The sequence below is a fragment of the Anopheles bellator genome, chromosome 2, assembly GCF_943735745.2.
Source record: "Anopheles bellator chromosome 2, idAnoBellAS_SP24_06.2, whole genome shotgun sequence".
NCBI classification, from domain to species: domain Eukaryota; kingdom Metazoa; phylum Arthropoda; class Insecta; order Diptera; family Culicidae; genus Anopheles; species Anopheles bellator.
Window position 1 is genome coordinate 50,640,512 of NC_071286.1, and position 22,486 is coordinate 50,662,997.

General features: G+C 43.4%; 1 protein-coding gene across 3 annotated transcripts; it reads left to right on the top strand.

The window, feature by feature from the left end:
* Positions 1–178: 178 nt before the first annotated feature.
* On the top strand, positions 179–22,452 carry LOC131212593 (PRL-1 phosphatase). 3 transcript variants are annotated; one of them, XM_058206511.1, is made up of 7 exons: positions 179–1,044; positions 14,487–15,381; positions 15,638–15,936; positions 16,518–17,820; positions 17,940–18,106; positions 18,179–18,322; positions 18,416–22,452. In XM_058206511.1, the coding sequence occupies exons 4-7, from the start codon at positions 17,698–17,700 to the stop codon at positions 18,525–18,527; spliced, it is 546 nt and encodes a 181-aa protein (XP_058062494.1). In that variant the 5' UTR covers positions 179–1,044; positions 14,487–15,381; positions 15,638–15,936; positions 16,518–17,697; the 3' UTR covers positions 18,528–22,452. The 3 variants fall into 3 exon arrangements, with proteins under 3 accessions (XP_058062494.1, XP_058062497.1, XP_058062496.1); XM_058206514.1 differs by having other exon boundaries at positions 180–1,044; positions 18,191–18,322; XM_058206513.1 differs by lacking the exon at positions 179–1,044 and adding an exon at positions 11,621–11,696.
* Positions 22,453–22,486: the final 34 nt, after the last annotated feature.

Consider the following 22,486-nt stretch of genomic DNA (forward strand, 5'->3'; position numbering starts at 1 on the left):
TCCATTTATTTAATCGCTTGTCGATGTTCGATGTTTTCGATGAAAGAAGAAAAGCGTCAAAGCCGACTGACATAAGGCTACAACCCTGGGTTTTGACACTCATTCTGACAGCGCGATTAATACTGTCATTTTTTTCATAATTCATTCTTTGGAAAACTTGGTGGCGAAAGGTGCGTTTTTGCGTGCGTCCGTGATTGTGAAAGAGAAAAGTCCTTTCCAATTCCGAAACCGCAATATCTGCGACAGAAATTTACTCCTTCCGTTTGTAGAAAGTGTGCAACCTGGCGTCCAAATCGTAATACCACAACACACGATTCGAGTCGTTTCGACTGGGAGCGCCACAGCAAAATTGCGTTTCCTGAAAGTCCGTGCGAATCTCGCTCGAGTAGTTTATTGTCGCCATTGACGAAAATCCATCGTGTATCCATCGTGTATCTTTATCATCTCTGTGCCAGCAGACGGTGGAAAAGTAAAATTCCCGTGGCGGAAGAAGAAATCGAATAAGTACAGGATCGTGCGTGTGCGTGAAGCCAGTGCAAGTGATTGTGTGCGTGCCACTTCGTCAAATCATTACCTTCGCACTCGGGGTGTGTTTGCCCTGCAGTTGAAGTGAAATTGTTGTTCTCCTGCCGCGAATCGGCAGCATCTATGCGTCGGAAAGAAGCTGGAACCAACCGCGGTACTGTGGCAGTGACGGAAACCCACGTTCCGGTCTAACGAGAAGCGCTCCTGTCCCCGAAAATCAGAGCCCGAGGGTGTGCCTGGGTAAAAGAGTGAGACAAAGATTGGAAGAGGAGTGTGACGGTAGCGAAAGGCTCCGTGGCTTGCAATATTGCGAAATTTGGTCTGCGATCGCCGTCCGTGAGTGAGGAAGGGTTACTGAAATTGGTGAAACTAGACGCAGAGCTGTTTCGCCACCCAACCTGCCGTTTGCTGCTCTGTCGCACGCCGTGGTCCAGTGCTTGGCACTTGTGTGTTTCTCGACCAAAATCTACGCGGTTCGATCCCGTTATAATCGCTAATTCAATGTGTATGGCTTTAGTGGTAAGTAGCAACCGCTTTCACACACCAACTACTCAATGTTATTGGTCATTTGTTTGGCAATTGCATCGCAACATACTGGAAATCACCCGTCTACAACGAATTGTACAACTGGCAACTCATTCATGGACAACATGGAGCGGATGATAAGTTAGCATTGGTCCTTATTGCCATTCGCTTGTTGGGATGTGAAGCACTTACGATCGGAACGGACCTGTCTGACATGGCCACACCACTACTACGATTCCGACGATTCTAATGCCCGTTTCAGTTTTGGTACATTCGCGCCGTATCGTTCGTCCATCGCGGCAGAATAAATTTATAATTCGCTTGTGGGTGTGTTAGACACAGCTCCGCGTATTACCTGCAACCGACGCTAATGGACCATCTCAGACGGAGGAGATGTAAAATTTTCGCATCCAACAATCCGCCGGGTATCTGTGATGTTCCGGAGTAGAATTTGGAGGAAGAAATAGAGGGCAACGCAGCATCGATTACATTTGGTACTCTGTGTATTACGGTTGTTTACCGGCAATGGAGAAAGTAGTACGGCAACTCTGTTCGTGTGACACCTTCAGGGCTATGCCCCGTTTACGTCATGGGCCCTCGGTTTTCTCTTGAATATCGATCGCAGGTGCCCCAGCGGTTGCCCATTTCACGTACGTTAAATTTAGATCGACCAAGGCAATGAACTTCCCTCTTGCTTGCCAAGCCGTCCGTCCGCCAACGGTCCTTCTGTGGCAGAAAATGTAAAAAAGGCGGAACGAGTCTCTCGGCTTGGCGGTTGTTGCGTGAGAAAGAACCCGCGAATGGTGGAACAGAGCGCGAAATGTTTGGCCGACATCGCGGAATGGAAAGATCCGAAGAACAAAGACGAGCTATCCGACACCGGTTGACGCGCGCCTTGCGGAGCCAGCGGACGCGGACGAAAACCGGGTGGAAACTATCATAACTCGAACTGGTGTCCTAGATAGTTGCCCAACACATACATACACAGTGCCGTAGCCTCGGATCCGGAAGGAATCCGGGAGGAAAGCTTGTGTAGTTCCAACGTCTGGTACGTCGGTGTAATGTGGAATATACCAAGAACCACTTCTACAAATGGGGTTGCGGTTGATGGGATCCGTTTTCAACACAAACGATGTGTTTTCGTGGCCCTAAATTCTGTTCCGCAAAATTAAATGAAGCTTTGGCCAATATATTGTTGAAATATTCCGTTCCTAAATGCAATCAATAACTTCGTTCGATGTGGTTTCTGGGCGGTCTTCTGACCCGCTGGTGTGCCTTGTATGGAATGTTGTTTACCTGCGATAAACACTTCGTGAAAAGCCCTTTGGCGTGGAATAATTTATGATGCTTTTGGCCAAATATCTCCAGTTAGTTGCGTGTTGCGAAAATAGCTAAGTGTATGGACATCCTAGAAAAGACTAAGGACATCCTAGAAAAACTCTTTTATTAGGTTATTATGGGGTAGATTACTTTCTGCGTCGTTTAAAAATCAAATAGCTAAGTTTCTCGAGAACGTAGAAGGATATTTTAACCGTTATTGTGCTGCCGAACGGAAATAATTGTGCCATCGTCACGAAAAGGACAGTCAAACCAATACTTAGTTGATTTATTAACTCGTAGTATCGCCGGAACATGAGAACTGAGCGAAACGTGTACGGGTTGATGGATTACTTCCAAAGTCTTCCATTCTCATCTTCTCCCCAAGCTATTCTGCCAAATTCGGTGTCGGTTTCCGGACCCCTTCTGAAATTGCACCATTTTTTATCCGTCTAGACGAAATCCCCTCCGCAGCCCTTACTCTACCCTGCCGCGAAGATCTCTTCCTGAAATTCATTCCCAAATATCGCTTTCATACCAACACACGAATAAAAAGCATACATCGTGTGTTTATTGGATTTTCAACATTTTATTTCATTTCAAGCACGGAACCTTGTGCGAATATTTATACAATGTAATACGATGGTTAATGGTGTTAAGGATGATTAACATCTAAATGTTGCGAGGTTCTTGCGTTTCATTCGTAGATGAGGGATAAAGACGAAAGGAAGCGTCTGACTTTCGAATACTTCTTGTGGGATCTTAAGCCTTTGTTAGTGGTGGTTGTTCTTTCTTTAATTATTTTCATTACGGCCTCATTTCATACCGTTTTTAAGCGTACTGAATGTGGGCCAGTTTTCGGTTCCTTTCGACATAAAAATACAAAGCTCACTACAGTGCGCAAGCGCAAGATCTTGGTCTGGTCATATTTCGAACAAATGTTTTTACACAATTCAAAAGTCTCACTTAACGTTAAACAACGAATCCGTTCCGTGTTCAGATTCGAGGGAAAATGCGAAATTCGCGGCCACGGGAAAAGGGGTAAACGGCCAAAGAGGGACTAAGGTTTTTTTGTATGTTGAATCCCGTGTCTGTGTTTGCAAAGGAAATCGAGGGGGTTGAATAACCTTGATCAGGTCATTACCCTTCGGTTCTGCAACATGTTGCTCCGCAAGGAATCGCACGTAAAGGCAGAGCAAAGAAAGGCAATGGCGGCGATTGAGATAAAAAAAAACGAAAAACAAAAACGTTTTCGGTTTCTTTTGTTGGGAGTTTTGGTTTGCAGTGCAGCAGCAGAATGGGCCACTACACAATTGCACCAAAATTTTTGCGCCATTAGCAACGAAAATGCATGCGGTTCGAACTGACGTGACCGCCGATTCGACGGAGGCACAATATTTCGGGCTTAATCGTGTTCGGATCGTGTACCAACAACTGGCAAATGTAATTGGCCTCGTGTATGCACCGAATCGGGAAGGGTTAAAGGTAAGGCGATCATAACTTCATTATATTTAGATTCTGCTTGAATGCTGCTGTGAATGCTACACGTTATTGTAGAAGAACCTTCACGGTCCATCGAGTGCCCTCGATAAAAACCGCGATCAAGAAGCAAAAAGGATGTCGGATACAAAGAATGTTACATCCGATTCGTGCCATTCATATAAGGACAGCTCACAGCGGACAGCTTTATACGCGTTTTGTAGCATTATTCACAAGGTCTGATTTTGAGCATGAGCATGAGAAGAATCTGATTTTTGTTATCCCAGCGCTTGTGAGTAAAATTGGGGATTTGGGACTGTAGTTTTGGACAGCTACCTGACAGCAACACCTTTAGGAGAGGTCGTCCAAATTTATGCATGTCTTCAACGGTGCCCTATCTTCGACGATACCCATAGCTCGTTGGGATAAGTCCGCTGATCCGATGCAACGATGATGTTGAATATGCACCGAATTCCTGCTCTTTTGTCAGTTGTATAACGGTTGCAACAGAGGAGGAAAGGCGCACGCAAGACTGGGACGAAGCATAATAAATGCAGCCACTATTGCTTCGCCATTTTGTTTCTCTGGTCGCCACACGATCCTGAGAATGTTTCACATTTTGCGTACTGCAAGAAAAGGAGCAAAAGACGGTCCCTATTTTTTGCTCGCTTTGTTTTAGCGCAATTTTCTGTTTTGCCGTCTGTCCGCTCAAAGATGTGTAGATCATATGTTCTGCGATTCTTGAATGCAGATCAGTTTTTGCGTCGGTTCAATGATCTTTACATGGATCTCAGGGTTTATTATCTTAGAATAACGGATCGGGTTGTTTTTATAACCGCAAGATTGTACCTTCATAAACATAACATAACACAAATATTTAGCACCCGCATTTACAACCAATGTTTCGTCTTCAGAGTGATTGTAATGGTTTCTTTGTTATAATGAGCACCATTAAGCACCTTTAAGGCGATCGGAAAATGACGTGTTTTATTTTATAAGATACTGTTTCGGTTAGATTGTTTGTGGTTCACAAACATTTTGAACATACCAACCTTTATCTGCAATGAACGTTCTGTTTTTGGTGTTGCCGTTAAATACTAAACCAATTTAAACTTCAACTTTAAATCATCTCTGGTTATTGCTGTAGAATGGAACTGATCGTATTGATGTCTTTCTACTACTTTCTAACGTGATCGATGCATGTGTGCGAATGATGGCAACAATTGTCACTTGATAAAGTCAAAACTTTTCTTCCAATGTTTCTTCAATAATTGTCATTTTTACGTGAAAGACATTTTCTTTTTCGAAATCGTATAAAACATGTTGCTCAATAGTGACGATAAATTCCAAGCCACTTTACCTTTCCTTCGTGTTTTAATCTTTCAAGTATCTTCCCGTGACAAGAACGCAAAAGTCAATTAGCTCCTTTAATTGAGCTCATCACGCAGCGACGATGATATTCGTGTCCGTTTTGGAATGTCCTTCAGCGGGCAGTATGATTTGGTACAATCCCTTGGGTGTACAGTGCAGAGCCCTGCGGGGATTAAAGGTCAAACGTTTACACTAAATGGAAGCCTTCAGTTTGATAAAAATATCCACTGTTTGAAAAATCGATAATAGTACGTCCGTGTGGCACTGTGGCGCAATGTAGCAACTCGACGAAGCGCGGAAGGGCTAGGTCAATAAGGGCCCGTTGCACGTGGCATGGAAAAAATTTCTTTTGGATTTTGCGTGACATCCGATATTCTACAACTTTCTGCTAATGCTCCGTTTGTTTAGTCTGTCGTGTGATGGTTGCTGGAAGCTCAAGAATGGTCTTATGGCTTTAGTAGCTTTCGTAGTGCTGTTCCGAGCCTCCCGTAATTTAAGCTGTGGAATGGACTTTATGATGGATCGTTACTGATTGCCCTGGGGAAGTGATAAACAAACAGATTAATTATAGTTTGAAACTATTTATTGGACAAGTTTTTTGGGCGGCAGTACTACATGACATGTTGATTGCATTGAACCGATTAAAACGTTAATTAACGAGCGGTTGTTTACATGAAAATTTCAAGTAAATGTAACTAAATATAATAGTTTTATTAGCTTTCAATGAAGTATGTTGAATTGCGTAAGTGTACAAAATATAGAAACTGACATTACATTTACAACGTGATTGGCAGAGGTGTAATTTTATGGAGCAAGCTGTAATTGACAATGTTACGAGCATTACTCGGCCGAGAGTACAATTTTTGGTGACTCGTTGTTCTTCTCTGCGGTTAGTGCCTCATTACCGACTACCGACACAGAAACAAGCGGTTAAGAAATATACCGATTTGTTTACTCGTCAACGGAAGGGCTCCTTCTGGGACAGCACTTGACACAGATGTTTCATCACAGAAGCTAAATAAATAGAAATTTTCCGCCAAGAGTACGTCGGACACCGTACATTGTTGAGTTCGCGGGTTGAATGAAAACGTTACGACTAATTCGCAAGCAATTTGTTCCGCTTTTTGCCAATTCGCCAACGTGCGAAACGTGTGGCTTTGCAGCGTGCAGCAAGTGTCTTACGCAACGTAATGACAAATTGGTGTTTTAAGACAGCAATACAAATGAAGGAAATATGCCAACGTTCAAGGATCAAGGAAATATGTCAACGCTATATCTTCTTGGCAAGTTTTGAGACTACCGGCGTGTGAGTACCTAAACAGCATTTTCGTTTTCGATTCGCAGCGATTATTGGTTAATAATTTATTTTGTAACCTGACTTAAACATACCGCGTTAAAAAGATACCGGAAAGTCTGCTAATTTTTAAAAATATATTAAATACTGGTAGGCAGTAGATGTTCGCAACGTGCGCGGTCCTCAACAGCAGTTTATCGACATCATGATGCAAGATAATAGTAGCCAGAATAGGGAGTGTATTCGAAGCTAAGTGTGGCCGATGTAGACGCGTCGAAAGTATCATGTTGTCCGGCGGCAAGAATCAATCAATTTTGTTAGCCGGAATTTACTAAGGATAATGGTAAACAACTGGAAAACTACGCTTCAAATGGTAGCGCCTGACCTCCGGATGAAGCTAACCTTGGCGCGTGGCATTCGTCCTCGTGCCGGCAATTCCTTAGTGTGATTTTTTTTCTTTCGTTGTTTTCCTTATTCAAACAACCACGAACCACGGGCGCTTGACTCTGGTGTCACAAGGAATGGGCTAGATTTATTTTCAGCGCTTGTCGCTGCCTCTGTGCTGCTCGAAGCCGTCTGCTCGGAACGTGCCATTACGGTTTCTGTCTAATTTCGTAGCCTCGGCGAACCTCCACCCACGCTTATCGGGAAAATATAGACGACCGGAGGTTCGATGTCGGACGCCGGTTGTGGATGCGATCCCGAATGCATTGCTCATGTCGTTCGAATCCCAAATACTAACTGTTACACGTGCCTAAAGCTCCGTTCTTGCTCATGAAATCTGCCGCACGGTTAATCGTCCTCGCATGGTTCCGGTTGCAGCATATGGCGCAATAGGTTGTAATGCGTTAAAACTCTTGACAATCTAAAAACTTTCTGAAACGAAAATTAAGACGCGGGTACGACGCTTCGGTCTACGATCGATTGGTTTCCATTTGGCGAACCTGATTTTATAACAACTTATGAACCTGGAAGCTAGGAGTGTGACCGGAAGGATGTTAGAGTTGTTGAGGCATTTTTTGATTTGGTTTTTCTATAGCCGTGTCCGCTATAAATCAATTCTATAATGTGTTTATTTAGGTAAAGTTTGCGTCATGATTGGATGATCTTGTTACGTCAATCGGTGCAGTTACAAAACTACACGCCTCCCACAATTCCGTGCCAACCGTGATTGGTACTGGCGCTCATGGAAACCACAAACGGATGCAATTATGCAACCACCACAAATCGATAGTCAAATGATGTCGGTAACGAGACACGGGCCGATAAAAAGTGCTTCCTGCTGCACCCGTAATCATCACGTTCCCTCTCCAACGGTCGTCGGTGTCGGAGCTGTTGACGAAACAGGCATGCCACGCGAAATGGCCGGTCGTGTCACGACCTTTACTGACTGAACAAGGGCACAACAAGTCCTTCCATGCGTTTTCTTCTCCTCCGAGCGGTGTGCCAAGATGTATGGCGCATATTCCCGGGTGCTGTCGGTAAAATTGATTTGAAAGGGCTTCTGGGGTTACTGTCGAATAAGCAATGGGCCTGATTCTGGTTGGTACACTTGTGAAGCTTGCTGCGACAGTGACACTATTTATGAGTAAGATTTCGTTAAATATGGAGATGAAAATTAACATTAATCAATCACGTTACTTTCATTTAATTGTGCAATTTTAACATCAGACACGAACAAACCATAATTCATAAAAACCTAACTATAGAGGTAAGGATGAAATAATAATTGTAAAAATTGAAAGAAACTTTGAACGTTGTTTTGCACCGGTGACCGGTTGCAAACGACATGTCATTTAATCGTCATAATTTTGGCTCTTAGTACCTAAAGCTAACATTGAACATCGGGCACCTGAATCCGTACCTGAGTGATTAATACCACATTCTGTACTTACATCCGCTTCAGCCAAATATTTCTTCTCGCTTTTGCCGCTACGAGTGCGAGTTTTACCCTAAAGAAGCCGCAAAAGATGCCAACTCTAGTGCTGCTTGGGTTTACACGTTGGCACGTTTAAACTGTGAATCATGTAATTAGGTAATAAAAAACGTGGTTAGCCATTTATTTCCGACCGCGCATGAGAACGTGCACGTCCACGAGAGTGTTGTAGCCTCATGCCAATAAAAGCGGTAAAGTGTTACTTTTTCACGCAAAACACTCACAATACAATCAACCCGTCGCCGGTCCACCGCTAAGCTAACACATAATTGTCAACATTTGTGAGGTGGAACTGTGGCGCAGTTTCCGATTTCGTCAATTTTTAGAAGCGATCAACAGTTTTGTTGAGTGGGTTTTTTTTTGGTAGACTTAGAACACTGGGCCAAAGAAGCTGTGCCGTGTCAGTTGTCACCCTGAGGACTCCACCTGGGATTTTTCAAACCCCGACCAATGTTTATCTCCGCGCTAACCACCATCACATGACCTCTATCGTGCGCGGTGATCTTGCTTTTGCGCGCCCGCTGATTGATGAGGTGACAGAATGCAAACATACCGTAGCGGGCCGCTATTGTGTCGATCATCCGAGGGTGAGTTCGATCGTTGAAATTCCAATACTTCTCTCCCCTTTTTTGATCTGTAATTTTCACGGATCTACATTCTGTCAAATTCCAGTACAAATTGCGGGACATTTTTGGCGCGATCTGGCTTTTGGTTTGTTTACGTCTAACATTTTTTGTGGTATTGAGTTCATTTTCACTGTGGCTTATGGTGAATTATTATTGTTTCAGAAGGGACCTAGTATAGGACACAAACTCCCGTTGCCAATTTTACAGAATGTACGAGGGCTGCTAAAAAAGCAGTAAGACATTTGAATATCCGCGGGCTATGTTCAATTTTCGGACAAAATGTGGTTCATCTTCGATTTTTGCCTATCCCGAAAAATTGATGGCAAAGAATCTGTATCAAATTTTGTGTAAAAAAAGAAATTTACACAGAAGCTCGGACACAATCGAAATTTTGATTGTGACTTATGATAAAGCTATTATGACCCAACGTATCGCTTATCGGTGGTTCAAAATTTTTTCTCAAAGGGCCAAGAAGATGTGAATGTCGAAAAGAGCCAAGTTTGGTCGAATGTGAACAGTTTCGCTTACAGTTTTCTTCGATTGCAGGTTCGTGCAGGTGCATTATGAGTTGTTGCCAAAGGATAGTACGGTCAATAAAGAATATTTTCTGCAAGTTATGCGCAATTTGCACGAAGCAATTCGTCACAAACTTGTGGGAAACCCAAAATTGACTGTCGCGCCCCTGGTCACACATCGTGGTTTCTGCGCGAAATATTGGCCAAAACTACACACTAATGATGCCAAAACTACCGTATTCTCCAGATCTGATCCCCCTGTGACTTTCAACCTGTTTTTACCTATTTCCAAAACTCAAATTACCGCTTCGTGGTAATAATACTTTTGGAGTAAACAACCATAGCCGTTGGGCCAAAAAGGCCAAGCAAAACAGCTGTCAAAAATTGACTGAATGGCCGAACTAGTCACGAGAAGTGAGTGGACTAACGAAAAAAAAAAAAATTGAGAATCGAACATGTAGCTCGCGGAAATTTAAATTTCTTACTACTTTTTGAACAGCCCTCGTATGTTTGAAAATAGTTCAGTGGTTCGGCGAAGAAACAAAGGTTGTTCTCATCGTAACTGCTGTTAAAGATCTTCGGTGATCGCAGCACTTAAATGGCACAGCTTCGGCGAAGGTCCACGATTAACGCCATACACTCCCGGATAAGACTGGATGTGCGTTCCCGGACTACTGTCATGAGAAGATAAAGTATTTTGAAATGTTTCCAAATCGTGGCTTCGTCGAGAGTGCACGTGTTGATTGTGGACATTGTCAATCAGTAAACTCAGGTGGTGGCACATGCGTTGGTATTGTGTCGGCAATGTCTGCCTTTAACTGACTGTGAAGCCGCCCAACCGGATCTCTGGTGGCTCCCGAGCGAAATACTTGAATGTATTCAGCGGCTCCTCTAGCGGTGTATTGTGCCGACGGGGGGAAACCATTAGGACCGATACACACTCCTGCACCAAACAGGGATTGTGCGTCACGCCAAGCATGCCATTGTCGTCGCGCACACAGCCAACCACCGGCACGTCGCGATTGGTGGCAATCGAATGATGTGAGTGATGCCTCCCCTCTGTGTTATCTGACCGGGGGGAGGAAGTGCCGGCCGGCCCATCCACCCGCCCGCCCGCCACTTGGAGCTGCTTAACGGTGAGGTTGAAGGTACGTAAGCCGTTGGCGCGATGAGACACTAACCCCACGGACACAGAGACACGCACGCCGTCCATCAATCTACTACGACGACAAACGGTCGATTCATTGAGACACATCGCGCCTGGCAACGGCTCCTCGCGGCAGTCGTAGAGGAGATCTTCTCACGAGAGTGTCAGTTAGTTCATACCATCGCCCCTGTGGGAAGTTGCTCCGGAAGTTGAGCGGAATAGTTGTCGGCGAATAGTTCGCGAATCTGCTGGTGCCTTTTTTGCGTTGTTAGCAGCAGCGAAGTGAGCAATGGGTTTTCCCCCAGCTTCGGTTAAACGGCGTGACTAATTGTGTATTCCGTAGCTCTCTCGGTTCGGTTCCCGCCGTCAGGGTTGTTAACCAACCGGAGATCTTCAAACTCAAGTTCAAACAAAAATCAAAAGTGTGGCTACAAAAAGGACTCGAGGACGTGACTTACGACGTCAAGATCACGGCGCACAACGGCGTATCGCTTAGAAGCTGCTTCCCGAGCCCCCCAAACCCGGTGGAACCTTGGCGTGTGCGCGTATGTGACCGTCATCACGGGTGCATCTTTCGTTTTTCATGATTGACAGTAAGGGGGGGCAGTGTCCCGAAACCCTACCACGATCTACGCTCGCCGCGGGAACAGCGGCTCGTCGATACAGCGCAAAGCCCGGAACCGTTCGACCCGGGCGACGGCGAAGGAGACTCCTGCCGAGTGAGCTCTGTTGTCGGCGCGCCATCGTACAGGCCTTCTTTAAGGAGAGCGTTACATGAGAGGGTGCCTCTCGCGCCATCTCGACGACCGGCGACAGTGATTTCTCGGACTGTTAGAGAGAACACAAAACAAAACTTAACCCAACACCCGCAGGACCGCGGGCGGACTCTTGGCAATCGACGGAAAGTAATTGTTTTGACGGGTCGTTGCTTGACCAGCTGCTGAAAGGAATACTCTCTCACGTAAGTGTCTGTCTCAGGCCTTATAGGAGGTCTCTCATTCGACTGCGCCCTGACACGTGGGGGAAGATTTGCATCGCAACCTTATCACCGTATTGCAGTTGACATTAGTTGTTATCTTTCGACCGCAGAACCATTTGCCGCCGCCAGTGTGATAAGTGATAAATTATAGTTGCGCATCCAGCTCTTCGCTGACTCAGATGGCACAGCTCGGTGGATCGAAAAGGAAATTAAATTGAAGCAGTCTTATCATCGGGGAACACAGGCGCTACGGCAAAGCAACTTTGCATATGCTCAGGCTCCTTTTTTCTGCCCCGCAAGCCTGTTGTTTGGCGTCAAAGCATCGGTTTGTTTTCAGGCCAAGTTGTTTTTTGTTGTACCTTAGAAGAACAGGGGACCGGGTCGTATTTATAAGCGAAGTTGTTGGCACGCTAGAAATACAATATTGCATCTTGTGTTGCGCGTCTCGCCAAGAAAATGCAAACGGTGCAAGAATTTTCACTGATCACGGGTGCGTTGGTGGGTAGAGGGTACAATCTATTTTCATGTTCTTAATTCATCAACCACAAGCATCGAGCGCGTCGAGCCCCGAGGGAGAGACGGCTCTCTCACAGCTTCTGCTCCTCAGTATCAAATTTCAGGCGGGGGACTCGTGCGAAATGGAACTACGATGCGCGCAGTAGACCTAACACACGCCGATCACGATCTTCTAAGGAAGGTGACCCAACTGCGCGTTCTATGACGGATCGCGGTCGGCCAACGCAAACCACACACCGTCTTTGGGGCGACACTTTGGGACCTGGCAAAATGTGGGATCTTGCGGGATGGCGTGGGGCGTGCAGGGAGTTTGTAATTATACCATTTTTTCCCACGCAAGAGGCGCCACGCGGCCCTCTCGGGATCTCGGGATCTTGGGAGTGCAAAACGTCTTTTCCCACACGAGAAAGAATGGATTTTTATTTTGACGAGCAGAGACCGGACGCTGCGATGCACAGCTGCGAGCTATATTTACTCGGCGTGTTTTCTTCTGACCGCGCGACGATGCGCAATATGAAGCTGTCTGTCGGTTCTCGAACATCATTGAACTCGCTTCGATCTGCTGCGCGGCTTTTCGGCTTCTCCTGATTGTCTGCCAAGTTGGGGCTATTTTGCCCACCTCTCGGAACATAGCCTCTAAATATCCTTTCCATTTCAATGGTTGATGGTTTTTTCCATTTCAAAATCCTGATAGTTAGTTAAGCTGTAGTGTGGGTTGGGCTATGTTTTCTTTGCTAAAAATAAGACCTTTACTAGGCCGCGAAAACGATGATGTTTTCATCGTAAATTTATGTGCACAAGTACGGTTTTCTAACGTAGTGATAAGACAATGACTCAACCGCACAACGTTCGCTTTATTTTTTGGTTTAGACTGTGATGTCATCGGTCGGTGGTGACTCTTTGAAGAATGCGAAACGCAATGGTTGCTCCATTGACGTACATTGCAGATAATGGTGGCGTCGTGAGTCGTCTGGTGGTTGTAACACATTGTGCAAACATTGGCCGATTGGCCCCGCGAGCTTCGGGAGTTTGCGGATATTACCATAATATGTAACGACAAAACCAAGCTCACCTTGATCCTGTTTCAATTATCGGCACGCCGAGTCAAGGCACAAATCATACATCTGTGGGGTCAGTTCTGCGGTGTTGAGCCTCCCCACGAGTTGAGCCTACGAAATGGGTCTCTAGCGAACAACTCTGCTAGTGATTGACTGGTTGTGTTGGCTGAGGGTCCACAGTTCCACCCCGTTCCTCTGCCGGATCGTCTACATCCACCGACAGATCCGTGGTGCTTCTCTTTTCTCGAAAATTAGAGGCCGCCTTTGTGCACCCAACCCGATTTGTTGCGGTAGCCGACGCTTGTAGGAAACACGTAAATTGTGTCACGCGCAGTGGTGCTGGAGCGCCTCGTGCCTCGATGCTTCTGGAAACGGCGGAATGGAACGGTATAATTAGAAGGAGGTTGCGAATCCGCGCCTAACCTTCCGCGGTCCGTTCCGCTAAACGAACGTATCGATAATTAAAATTGCCACTTCCAACCTTCCAGGAGGAAGTGGACGTAACCGGTGTGCCATTGCGTTGTTGTGATCATGTTGCAATCTGAAATAAAGAAGAAAAATAGACCCCGCACAGCGTTGTTTCCGAAGAGTTCCGATCAGAGTGTGTGGAGTTCGACTTGCTGACGTAAACGCTTCATGTTTTGCGCAATAGTTGTCGCGAGCAGTTTGAGAGGTAGTTTGACTAGCGCGGCCCATTGGTGGGCGGCTGCTGCGCGAGGAGCCACCACCGGGAGGTTGGAGGGAGTGATAAGATAGAACGCAAGCCGGTTATGGTGGTGGTTGTGTCCAAATGAAGTCACCGATAAGGTGTGGCTCTAAAGTTGCACTTGAAAAGATGTTTCTATCGATTGAAAGTGTGTTTGTGGGCCAATCGAACGATCGACATACGTCATATGACGGCAGGAAGCAGCAGCGGAATAATGTTCGGCGTATTCGAAGCCATGCTGTGTGGGAGGCAAATGCTAATTCTTACGCCATGCTCTGGAGAGTTGGCGGTCTGTGCCTCCACCCTCCATGAAAGTCCTTGTTACATTGCTACATTGTTGATTCGTTCCACACCGTTTAATGAAGGTTTAGTGACGTGTTTAGTCTTTGAGTCGGTCAAAAGACATCAAAGATAACAACATCTGATCCAATCAGAGAAATGTCAGAAAAGCAGACCTCTCTAATCGTTTCCCTTTCATCCATTCTCTTCCAGCTGGTGCGGCTCGTTCCAACCTCTATGGAGTTTCAGCTCGACAGCGCGGAATACTGCCAGGCACAACACAAATAAGCGATTCGCACGCTCTGCCACCCTTCCCTCCCCCAGGCCGAGTGTCGTGAGCGTCAAGCGGAGGACACGGAACGCAAAGTTGCATCGTGTGGAACGAGCAGAAGCCGCGCGGGGTGCTGCCAGGACAGGACAGAAGAGCGCGAGATCAGACTGACCGAGAAAGTGAAGAGCTAGCGGTGTGGTAGCAGTAACAGCAGTGGCAGCGTGATTGCCAGGATCTAAACGAATAAGAACTTGCGATCTTTCGAATGAGAGGCCCCGAGCTGGCGCGTAGTAAATTGGAGAAGCAAGTGCTACACGACGTAGAGCACATGCGATTGTTTTGGCCGTAACCTTCACCAGTCAACGCGAAGTTGTTGTCATTCATTGTTGCCGTCATCACCGTGATAGTCATCTTAGTCGCCGGCAGCAGTGGGACTCATTGTTTTTGTGTAGCAAAGGAGTGTACTACGATCGTTGGCGCTAATTCAAAATCATCAGACATCAGACACCTATTCACAAATCTCTTGTGTTCCTGCATTAGTTGCCACGACAACAAAACAAAGTCACAGATTGGCGTATTCCACGGAGAGCTTACTGGATCGAAACATTGTCCGACATTGAACTCGTTCCTCTAAAGCGCATACCGTGCACACCGGGAACATCGACATTTCCTCTTGGTTTGGCTGGTGAAATCGGACACACGACGACAACTATTGACAGGCGAGCTTAAATAATCCCATCGTTCGTATGCTTGTATTTGGTAGCCTTTCGTTCGGCTCCCCAGCATAAGTGTGCAACAGATTCTTCGACAATTTCATGCAAAACTCGGTGGCAGAAAGTAAGTATGCTAATAGGCAGCATCACACCCCGATACCGATCGCTTCCGACTGGAGCAAAGCTTGATTATAATGTTGTGTTAACTTAATCAACTCTATGTTCTCGTTCACTGAAAAACAAATGTGCTACTGAATGAGCCGCAACTTCTGTAAAATCTAAATTAGAAGCAATAGTAGATACGATTTTTGCTCCGTCAATTGTCGATTACGCGTACGCTTTTAACGTAGGGCCAATAACTAAAATTTATATCTTTTCAGATTGAGACTGATTGTAAAATAGATCTACATAAAATAGTGGAACCAAGCATCAAGAATCCATCAAGCAAGAAGAGGGTTTTGCTTCCTTAAACTACTTTTCGGCGACATAGTTTTGTCCATTTCATCCGCCAAACTGACCAAGTGAAAATCTTACAAAACCTACGGCGAACAACCAGAAGGAACACCTAACCACCGAATTTTGATTGATATGAAGCAGACAGATTCATAGAAAGTGTGTAGCATTCATTCAGAAAGTTGGTGGCAGTGTTTTTTAGAACTGGATGTCGATGGATTAAAGTGTAAGTTTCAATGTAGACATAATGGTTCACTTTTTTTACCTGTCCTGCCCTTTTTTTTAAGTGGTCCAATATTATTTGAAGGCTTTTTTATATTTTGGTCAAATTCTGTTTTGGCTAACCTTATCGATAATAGTATTGTATTGACAGTTAATTCTATAACGTTACTTTTAATCCATGATAGTATAGACAATTTGAATTGCTCTCGTGAATGAAAGTAAGCGTACATAATTAGCCTGTGTTATGTTCAATTTCGGTTTGCTTGTTTTTGACGATTTCGTTGGTTATGCATCTCTCACTAAAATAGTGATTAATTGATTAAATTGTTTATACTAAATGGTTAATTTTCATGAATTGGAGAATGTAATTTGATCACAAATCATAAAAGAATTATTTTTAGCAAATGAATTTATTTGCTAATTCATTTATGTATTTTGTATCTCGGTCCTAGCTCTAAACAATTGTTTTCGAATTGCTACTATCAAAAGATTAATCAGATTTCATGAATTTAATAGACACCTAGTATAGATAAAATATCACAAAAAGGGAAATCTTAATGTTATATTTCTATTTCGTAATTGCAGGTTGCTTGGAAAAGTTGAAACAACAGTCTTTCCATGAGTGTTTCGTTCGTTTCGTTGACGGTTTAAAAGAGGGGAAAATCATTATTTTTGTAGCAACACACTTGCAGAAAACACGCAAGAAAATCCAGTGGTAGCACCTTTTGGACAGCGCCGTTTGGTTATTTTCACAACACCCAATGAGCAAGGTTTTAGTCAACAGTACTTGCCGTTCGATTTGAGAACTCTGACGGGTCCGTCGCGCGTGTGTGCGTTAGTGTGGTTATAAAGAGACGTGGTTTTGAATGCTGCATGTTGAGAGGAGAATCTGATGAGATAAAAGATAAGCGTAGCGCCCAAGACAGATAATTTTCCGTTTTATGAGCCTGTTACTCGGTTGACAGTGGCTAGTACTGCGTCTGCCTTTGCTGGGCACTTTTCTCGGATACTTCCCCGACACGAACTATTCCAAAGGAAGTTTGCAAAGGTCACAGCGTTCATCCTACGCTGACGTAGCAGTCAAAACCCATCCTTCAAACACGGCGCTCTACTTCTCGTGATGCCGGCTGCGTGATCGAAGAGGAACAAGAGCGAAACAACTGACATCAAAAATCGAATCACGAAAGGAAGTGCACGAAATCGCGTAAAGAAAGCGTTCGGCAAATATTCAAAACATTCAAAAACATTAGATTGTTCAATACGCAAAACTACAGAAACGAGAAAGACCTGTCTGAGAGATAAGATAGTAGCGAGAATTGTTTGATTACACCTTTACACACAGCTGAAAACAAACCAGTGGACGGTGAATCATACGGTCGTCCGTGGCGCCACCCATTCAACCAAACGCTCAGTAAACCACAAGGACTTGCGAACAGATTATCAACGGTTGCCTCAACAGGCGTTTGTTTTGTGATAAACTTTTTTGAAAGCTTAAAACCGGCTGAGCAAAAAAGGACACTGTCGTCGTCGTTGTCGTCGTGTTAAGAGGTGTGATAAAGCTCTGCGACAGCGTGCGACGCTTTGTTTGTAAAAGAAAAGCGTTAAAAATTGACTGAACTTGGGAGAAATCGGTATCGTATTAAATTGCCTATTGAAAGCGCATTCCTTCGCCGTCGTGTGTCTATCGAAAAAAGGGCGTATCCATTGCCGCCCACTGCCCGTTGTAGGTAAATCGTTGTTTGCCACTCGTGAAGCAAGGATTTTTATGACAACCCTCATCATGCGTCAGAAGGACATCAGACCAGCACCGGCTCGGATTGAGTTTAAGGGAATGAAATTCCTGATTACCGATCGGCCATCTGACGTTAATATTCTTCCTTACATTGCTGTAAGTACGAATAACTATTTGCTTAAACTTTTTGCTTCTGTTTCATTGTTTTAATATCACTAATGACGTATGTTTCGATTCAACTACTCTATGTTTTATTACTTTTCTGTTCAATGTAGGAACTGAAGAAACATAACGTGTCGGTAGTGGTTCGCGTCTGCGAGCCAAGTTATAAGATCGAGGAGCTGGCCAATCAAGGCATTACCGTGCGAGACTTAGCATTTGAGGACGGCACCTTCCCACCGAATGAGATCGTGGTGGAATGGTTCGAAATTCTGAAGCAAAAGTAAGTGTGTCGCTTTGGAGTATGGCTTAAGCCAGATGGCTCTGGATAAGCGATTCCACCAGTAAATCAAAGCTTTCTCTACAGGTTTCAAGAGGATCCGGAGGCATGCGTTGCGGTACATTGTGTGGCAGGTCTCGGTCGGGCACCGGTTCTGGTGGCACTAGCTTTGATTGAATTAGGACTTAAGTACGAGGCAGCTGTAGAATTAATAAGAGAGTAAGTAGATGTTAACGTTTGACGTTTGCAACCAAATCGATCAACTGCTTTCATACTCTCTGTTTCTCTCTTTTTCGGTTCGCAACGAAACAGCAAACGAAGAGGTGCTATTAATGCCAAACAACTATCATACCTAGAAAAGTATAAGCCCAAGTCACGATTAAAGCACAAAAATGGTCACAAGAACTCGTGCTGCGTGCAATAAAACTATCAAAATTCCCACCAGTTAAAGTGTTCATTTTAAGCAGGAGACAAGCAAACGAAAACAACATTTAAAACCAAGGATTTAGTTATCCAGGCAACAGAATCAAGTGGTAGGGGCGGACGTGAGATGATCATTCGAACAGTTGTTGTGTAGATGATCAAAATGATCGAATCGGATCGACGGATAAACTGCGCAGCCTGGTCGTTATGCTTGGTGAGTGAATTATTTTAATGCAGCCCGAAGCAAAGGATATCAAGGAAACAAAGACCTCGAATCGATCACATCGATCGGTCTCAAAGATAAATGCCCGTTCTATTTGTCTTGAATTGTCAATTTTAATAACTCATTTTTTTGTGTGTCTAAGAAGGGCCGAAACTGTGTAAATTATTTTATTCCCGAGGTGATTGACTTATATTTTGTTTCCTTTTTAAAAAAGTAAAACTGGTCTTCACAAGGCACACGCAGCTGTTAAGTGAGAAATCAGGAGTGGTTTACTCCGTCGATCTGCTTCGATCATATTTGTCGTGAAAAACCATTGAGCACTGAGCAATAGTTCAATGCTGTGAAATAGTTGTACAATAACACTCTGAAATGAAAAAAATACTAATCAATAGAATTATTCATCTTCAGCAGCGCTAGGAAAATTGTTTTTCTTCAACCTCCTTCACCGCCCCATATCATTTTACAACACAATCGCATTGTCACTGCAAGCCTCGATGCGGGAACTACAGTTCCTTCTTGACCATCGCCATTCTCCCTCAGCTAGCAGGATTATGATTAATAATTGAACATTTGTTTGTGAGCCGCATGCAACGTGCGGTGGTAAACCACTAACATAGTGAAAAACTCCGAAAACAAGGATTGAAAATTTTCCGGATCAAATTGATTCCCAGGCTTACTAAATCGTACGAAGCAGCAGCACATAAAAACTCGTCGCATAGTGTTCGAATGAATCAAATTGTTACTGAATGACCTTCGTCTCAAGTGTCGTAGAAGCTTTTGCAGGCTTAAAGCAACGTAACGTGCACAGATGTTTGAGTGTTGTAATGGCAATTTGCGCCTCCATCGTTAGTGCCAGAAAACTCCTAGGTGTGACTTTAAGTTAAATATTTGCATCTTCAAACTCACATAAAACAACTAACCACTCCCGGGAAATCAAGATAACCGTTACTGCGCATAATATTTGTATATTCGTCACAGGTGATCGCAATCAGCTCTTCTGGTTTTTTACCAAAATGATTCGGTTTGTACTGAATACGTAGCAACAAATGATGCATTTTCGCATGTCCAGTGTAGCAGCGAATCTGCGATCGGCTTAAAAACGCTAGATCACATACTGCATACGATTTTACTTATGTTTAGGAACATACCGACGTTTCGTGCAATACTAAATGTAACATAATAGGTCAACAGCGTGTTATTTTAGTAGTTAAATGAATAAATGTATACCATCTGCGATGTTTACGTCGTTAACTCGTTATCGTAGCCGGTAAAAAATCACAAAAACTTTTAACGATATCATAAATTTGTGATCGTATAATGATTTAACATGACCATACTATGCTTTATGCATTGATAGTGTCTTCTCACGAATGTTATTTAAACGATGGCTAGTTTTATTTTAGACTTTTCAGCCTTGTCCATGAAATCCTTGCGTATCTGTAGTAGATTTCTTTCCTAGAAAAACCAGGATTGGCCATCTGGGGTCTAGTCCTGAACCGTGCGTAACAATCATTCCATAAATGTTTTATGCTATAGCAGATGGGGCACATTTGTGCTGCGCTTTACTTTACTAGTGATTATTTATTTTTCCTGCCACTCTTAATAGACCAATTCTTTCGAAGTTTCCTCCCACAACGCAGTGTTTCGACAGCCGATTATTGGAGAAATTCCGGAAGAGCTTTTATAGGTGTTCTCTCGCCTGTGACGAACTTTATTATGCTGCTCTAACATTAATTCGCTATCTCTTTTCTATGCCAAGGCACGATATTCCGCGAACGAAGTGTAGGTTTTATTGTAAATGAATTGTTTTTTTAGTGTCTGCTTATGGTGATTCGTCATTGAAACCATCACGCGAACGACGCAGAACGAACGAACAAACGAAACACTGAATCATAAATAAGATGAACAATGTTTACAATCTTCCATATTGGAGAGGGCCGGATAAGAGAATTCAGGATCAGCTGATACTCTTGGGGATGGCTTAATGCGCGAATGTATGCATGTGTGTGCTTACTGGTGGTGTGAATTGATATGACATATTCGTTATGCAACTTGTAGCATTTTATGTTTGATAATTAAGTGATCAATGTTTGCGATTTATTTTAGAAGAATCATATCATAAAACAATATACTTTGAAATCACTACATTAATTATTTCAAGAGAAGGATTTTTGGATGTATTTGGCTACTCACGGCTGCTGCTGATTGGTCATTTGTTTTGGTCAGCTTCAATTGATTGATACTTTTATTTTTTTTGTCCAATAGATTCGACTATATCTATTTTCGCGGTGATTTAGAAGAGGTTATTCAACTCTTTTGCATGACAAATACCAACACACACACATGACTGCAAACATCCACGAAGCAGCGAACAAGATTTTATGAAGGCTGGAACTTGAACACGATCCGAACATTATGTTGCAATAATAACAATAAAAATAGAAAAGAAACATCTAATACAATATACAGCGTCAGCCCGAAACTAAAGAAAAGAAAAATCTGTTCGCAGAACTCATCCATACCAGATTTGCGGAGTGGCTGGCAACATAACTACATTAACATACATAAGACATATGTGCATTAAAACGCGCAATCATGCAAGTGTGACTACATTAAACTCTATTAGCTAATGATGGTGAACAACAAATATTAGAAAAGTGACGAAAACTGTACGCAACTATGATCTATAGATATATACACACACATATATATATATATAGATATATATATATATATATAGTTGAGCAGTGAAAATGATGAAAAATGAATCACTAAAAATCGCAAAATAATAAAACAGTCACACAGCAAAAGCAAATAAACTAACAAAAAACTGAAACAACAACATACACGATTCGCACGAAGATCGACTCAATTGCTAAATCATATTCATATTTTATACACAATGCTAAAAAAAACCAATGAGAGAACAAAAAAATCATGCGACAAGCGAAAAGGATAATCGAGTTGAGAAAAACTAGCCGAAACTTGCGGTGATAACGGCTTACAAAAGAACGTGTTATATTGATGGAAACGGTGACTCAAGGGTCAAATTGCGAACGACAGTTTTAAGTGTTTAGAAGCTACTAAAACCAGCGTAATAGAGGGCCGAAAGATTTGAGGTTCAATGTAGAACCTAAGGGTTTGGCATTAATGGTTAGAACACAGTGTGGTTATTGATGCAATGGGATAAATTGTGTAATGTTGCCTGCGTGTTTGTGTGTGTTTGTTCTATTGTTGTAATTCATCATTTGTGAAAAAAGAACAACAGAATAAACACACACACGGAGAAGGGCAAACATCAATCGTCACTTGAGGCAAAAGAGTCTTGTAAGTTCATCAAAAATACACGCTAACATTGGTAAACGCAATGCAACGCCAAGGATAGGGTCTGTGGCTACGATATGGAACGTTTCAAAAAACATATATATATATACTTCCTGCGGGAAACAATAAAGTGGTCACAAAGGACTCGACGATCCACTCCCTCTTGCTGTCGGCTGCTAGCGGGAAAATTCGGGAAAGGATTAGTCGAGGGAGAAAAAACACTATCTGTGAGAATCTAACAAGAAGATGAAGAATTGTAAAAAATCAGCAAAAAACTCGACACAAGGATAGCAAGCAAAGAACGGAAAAATTAAACAACAAACTGAATATTATACTGAAATAGATATTGTAATTTTATGGAATGATTTGTATCAACTATTATGATAGAACTACTCTTACTTTCTTGCTATGAT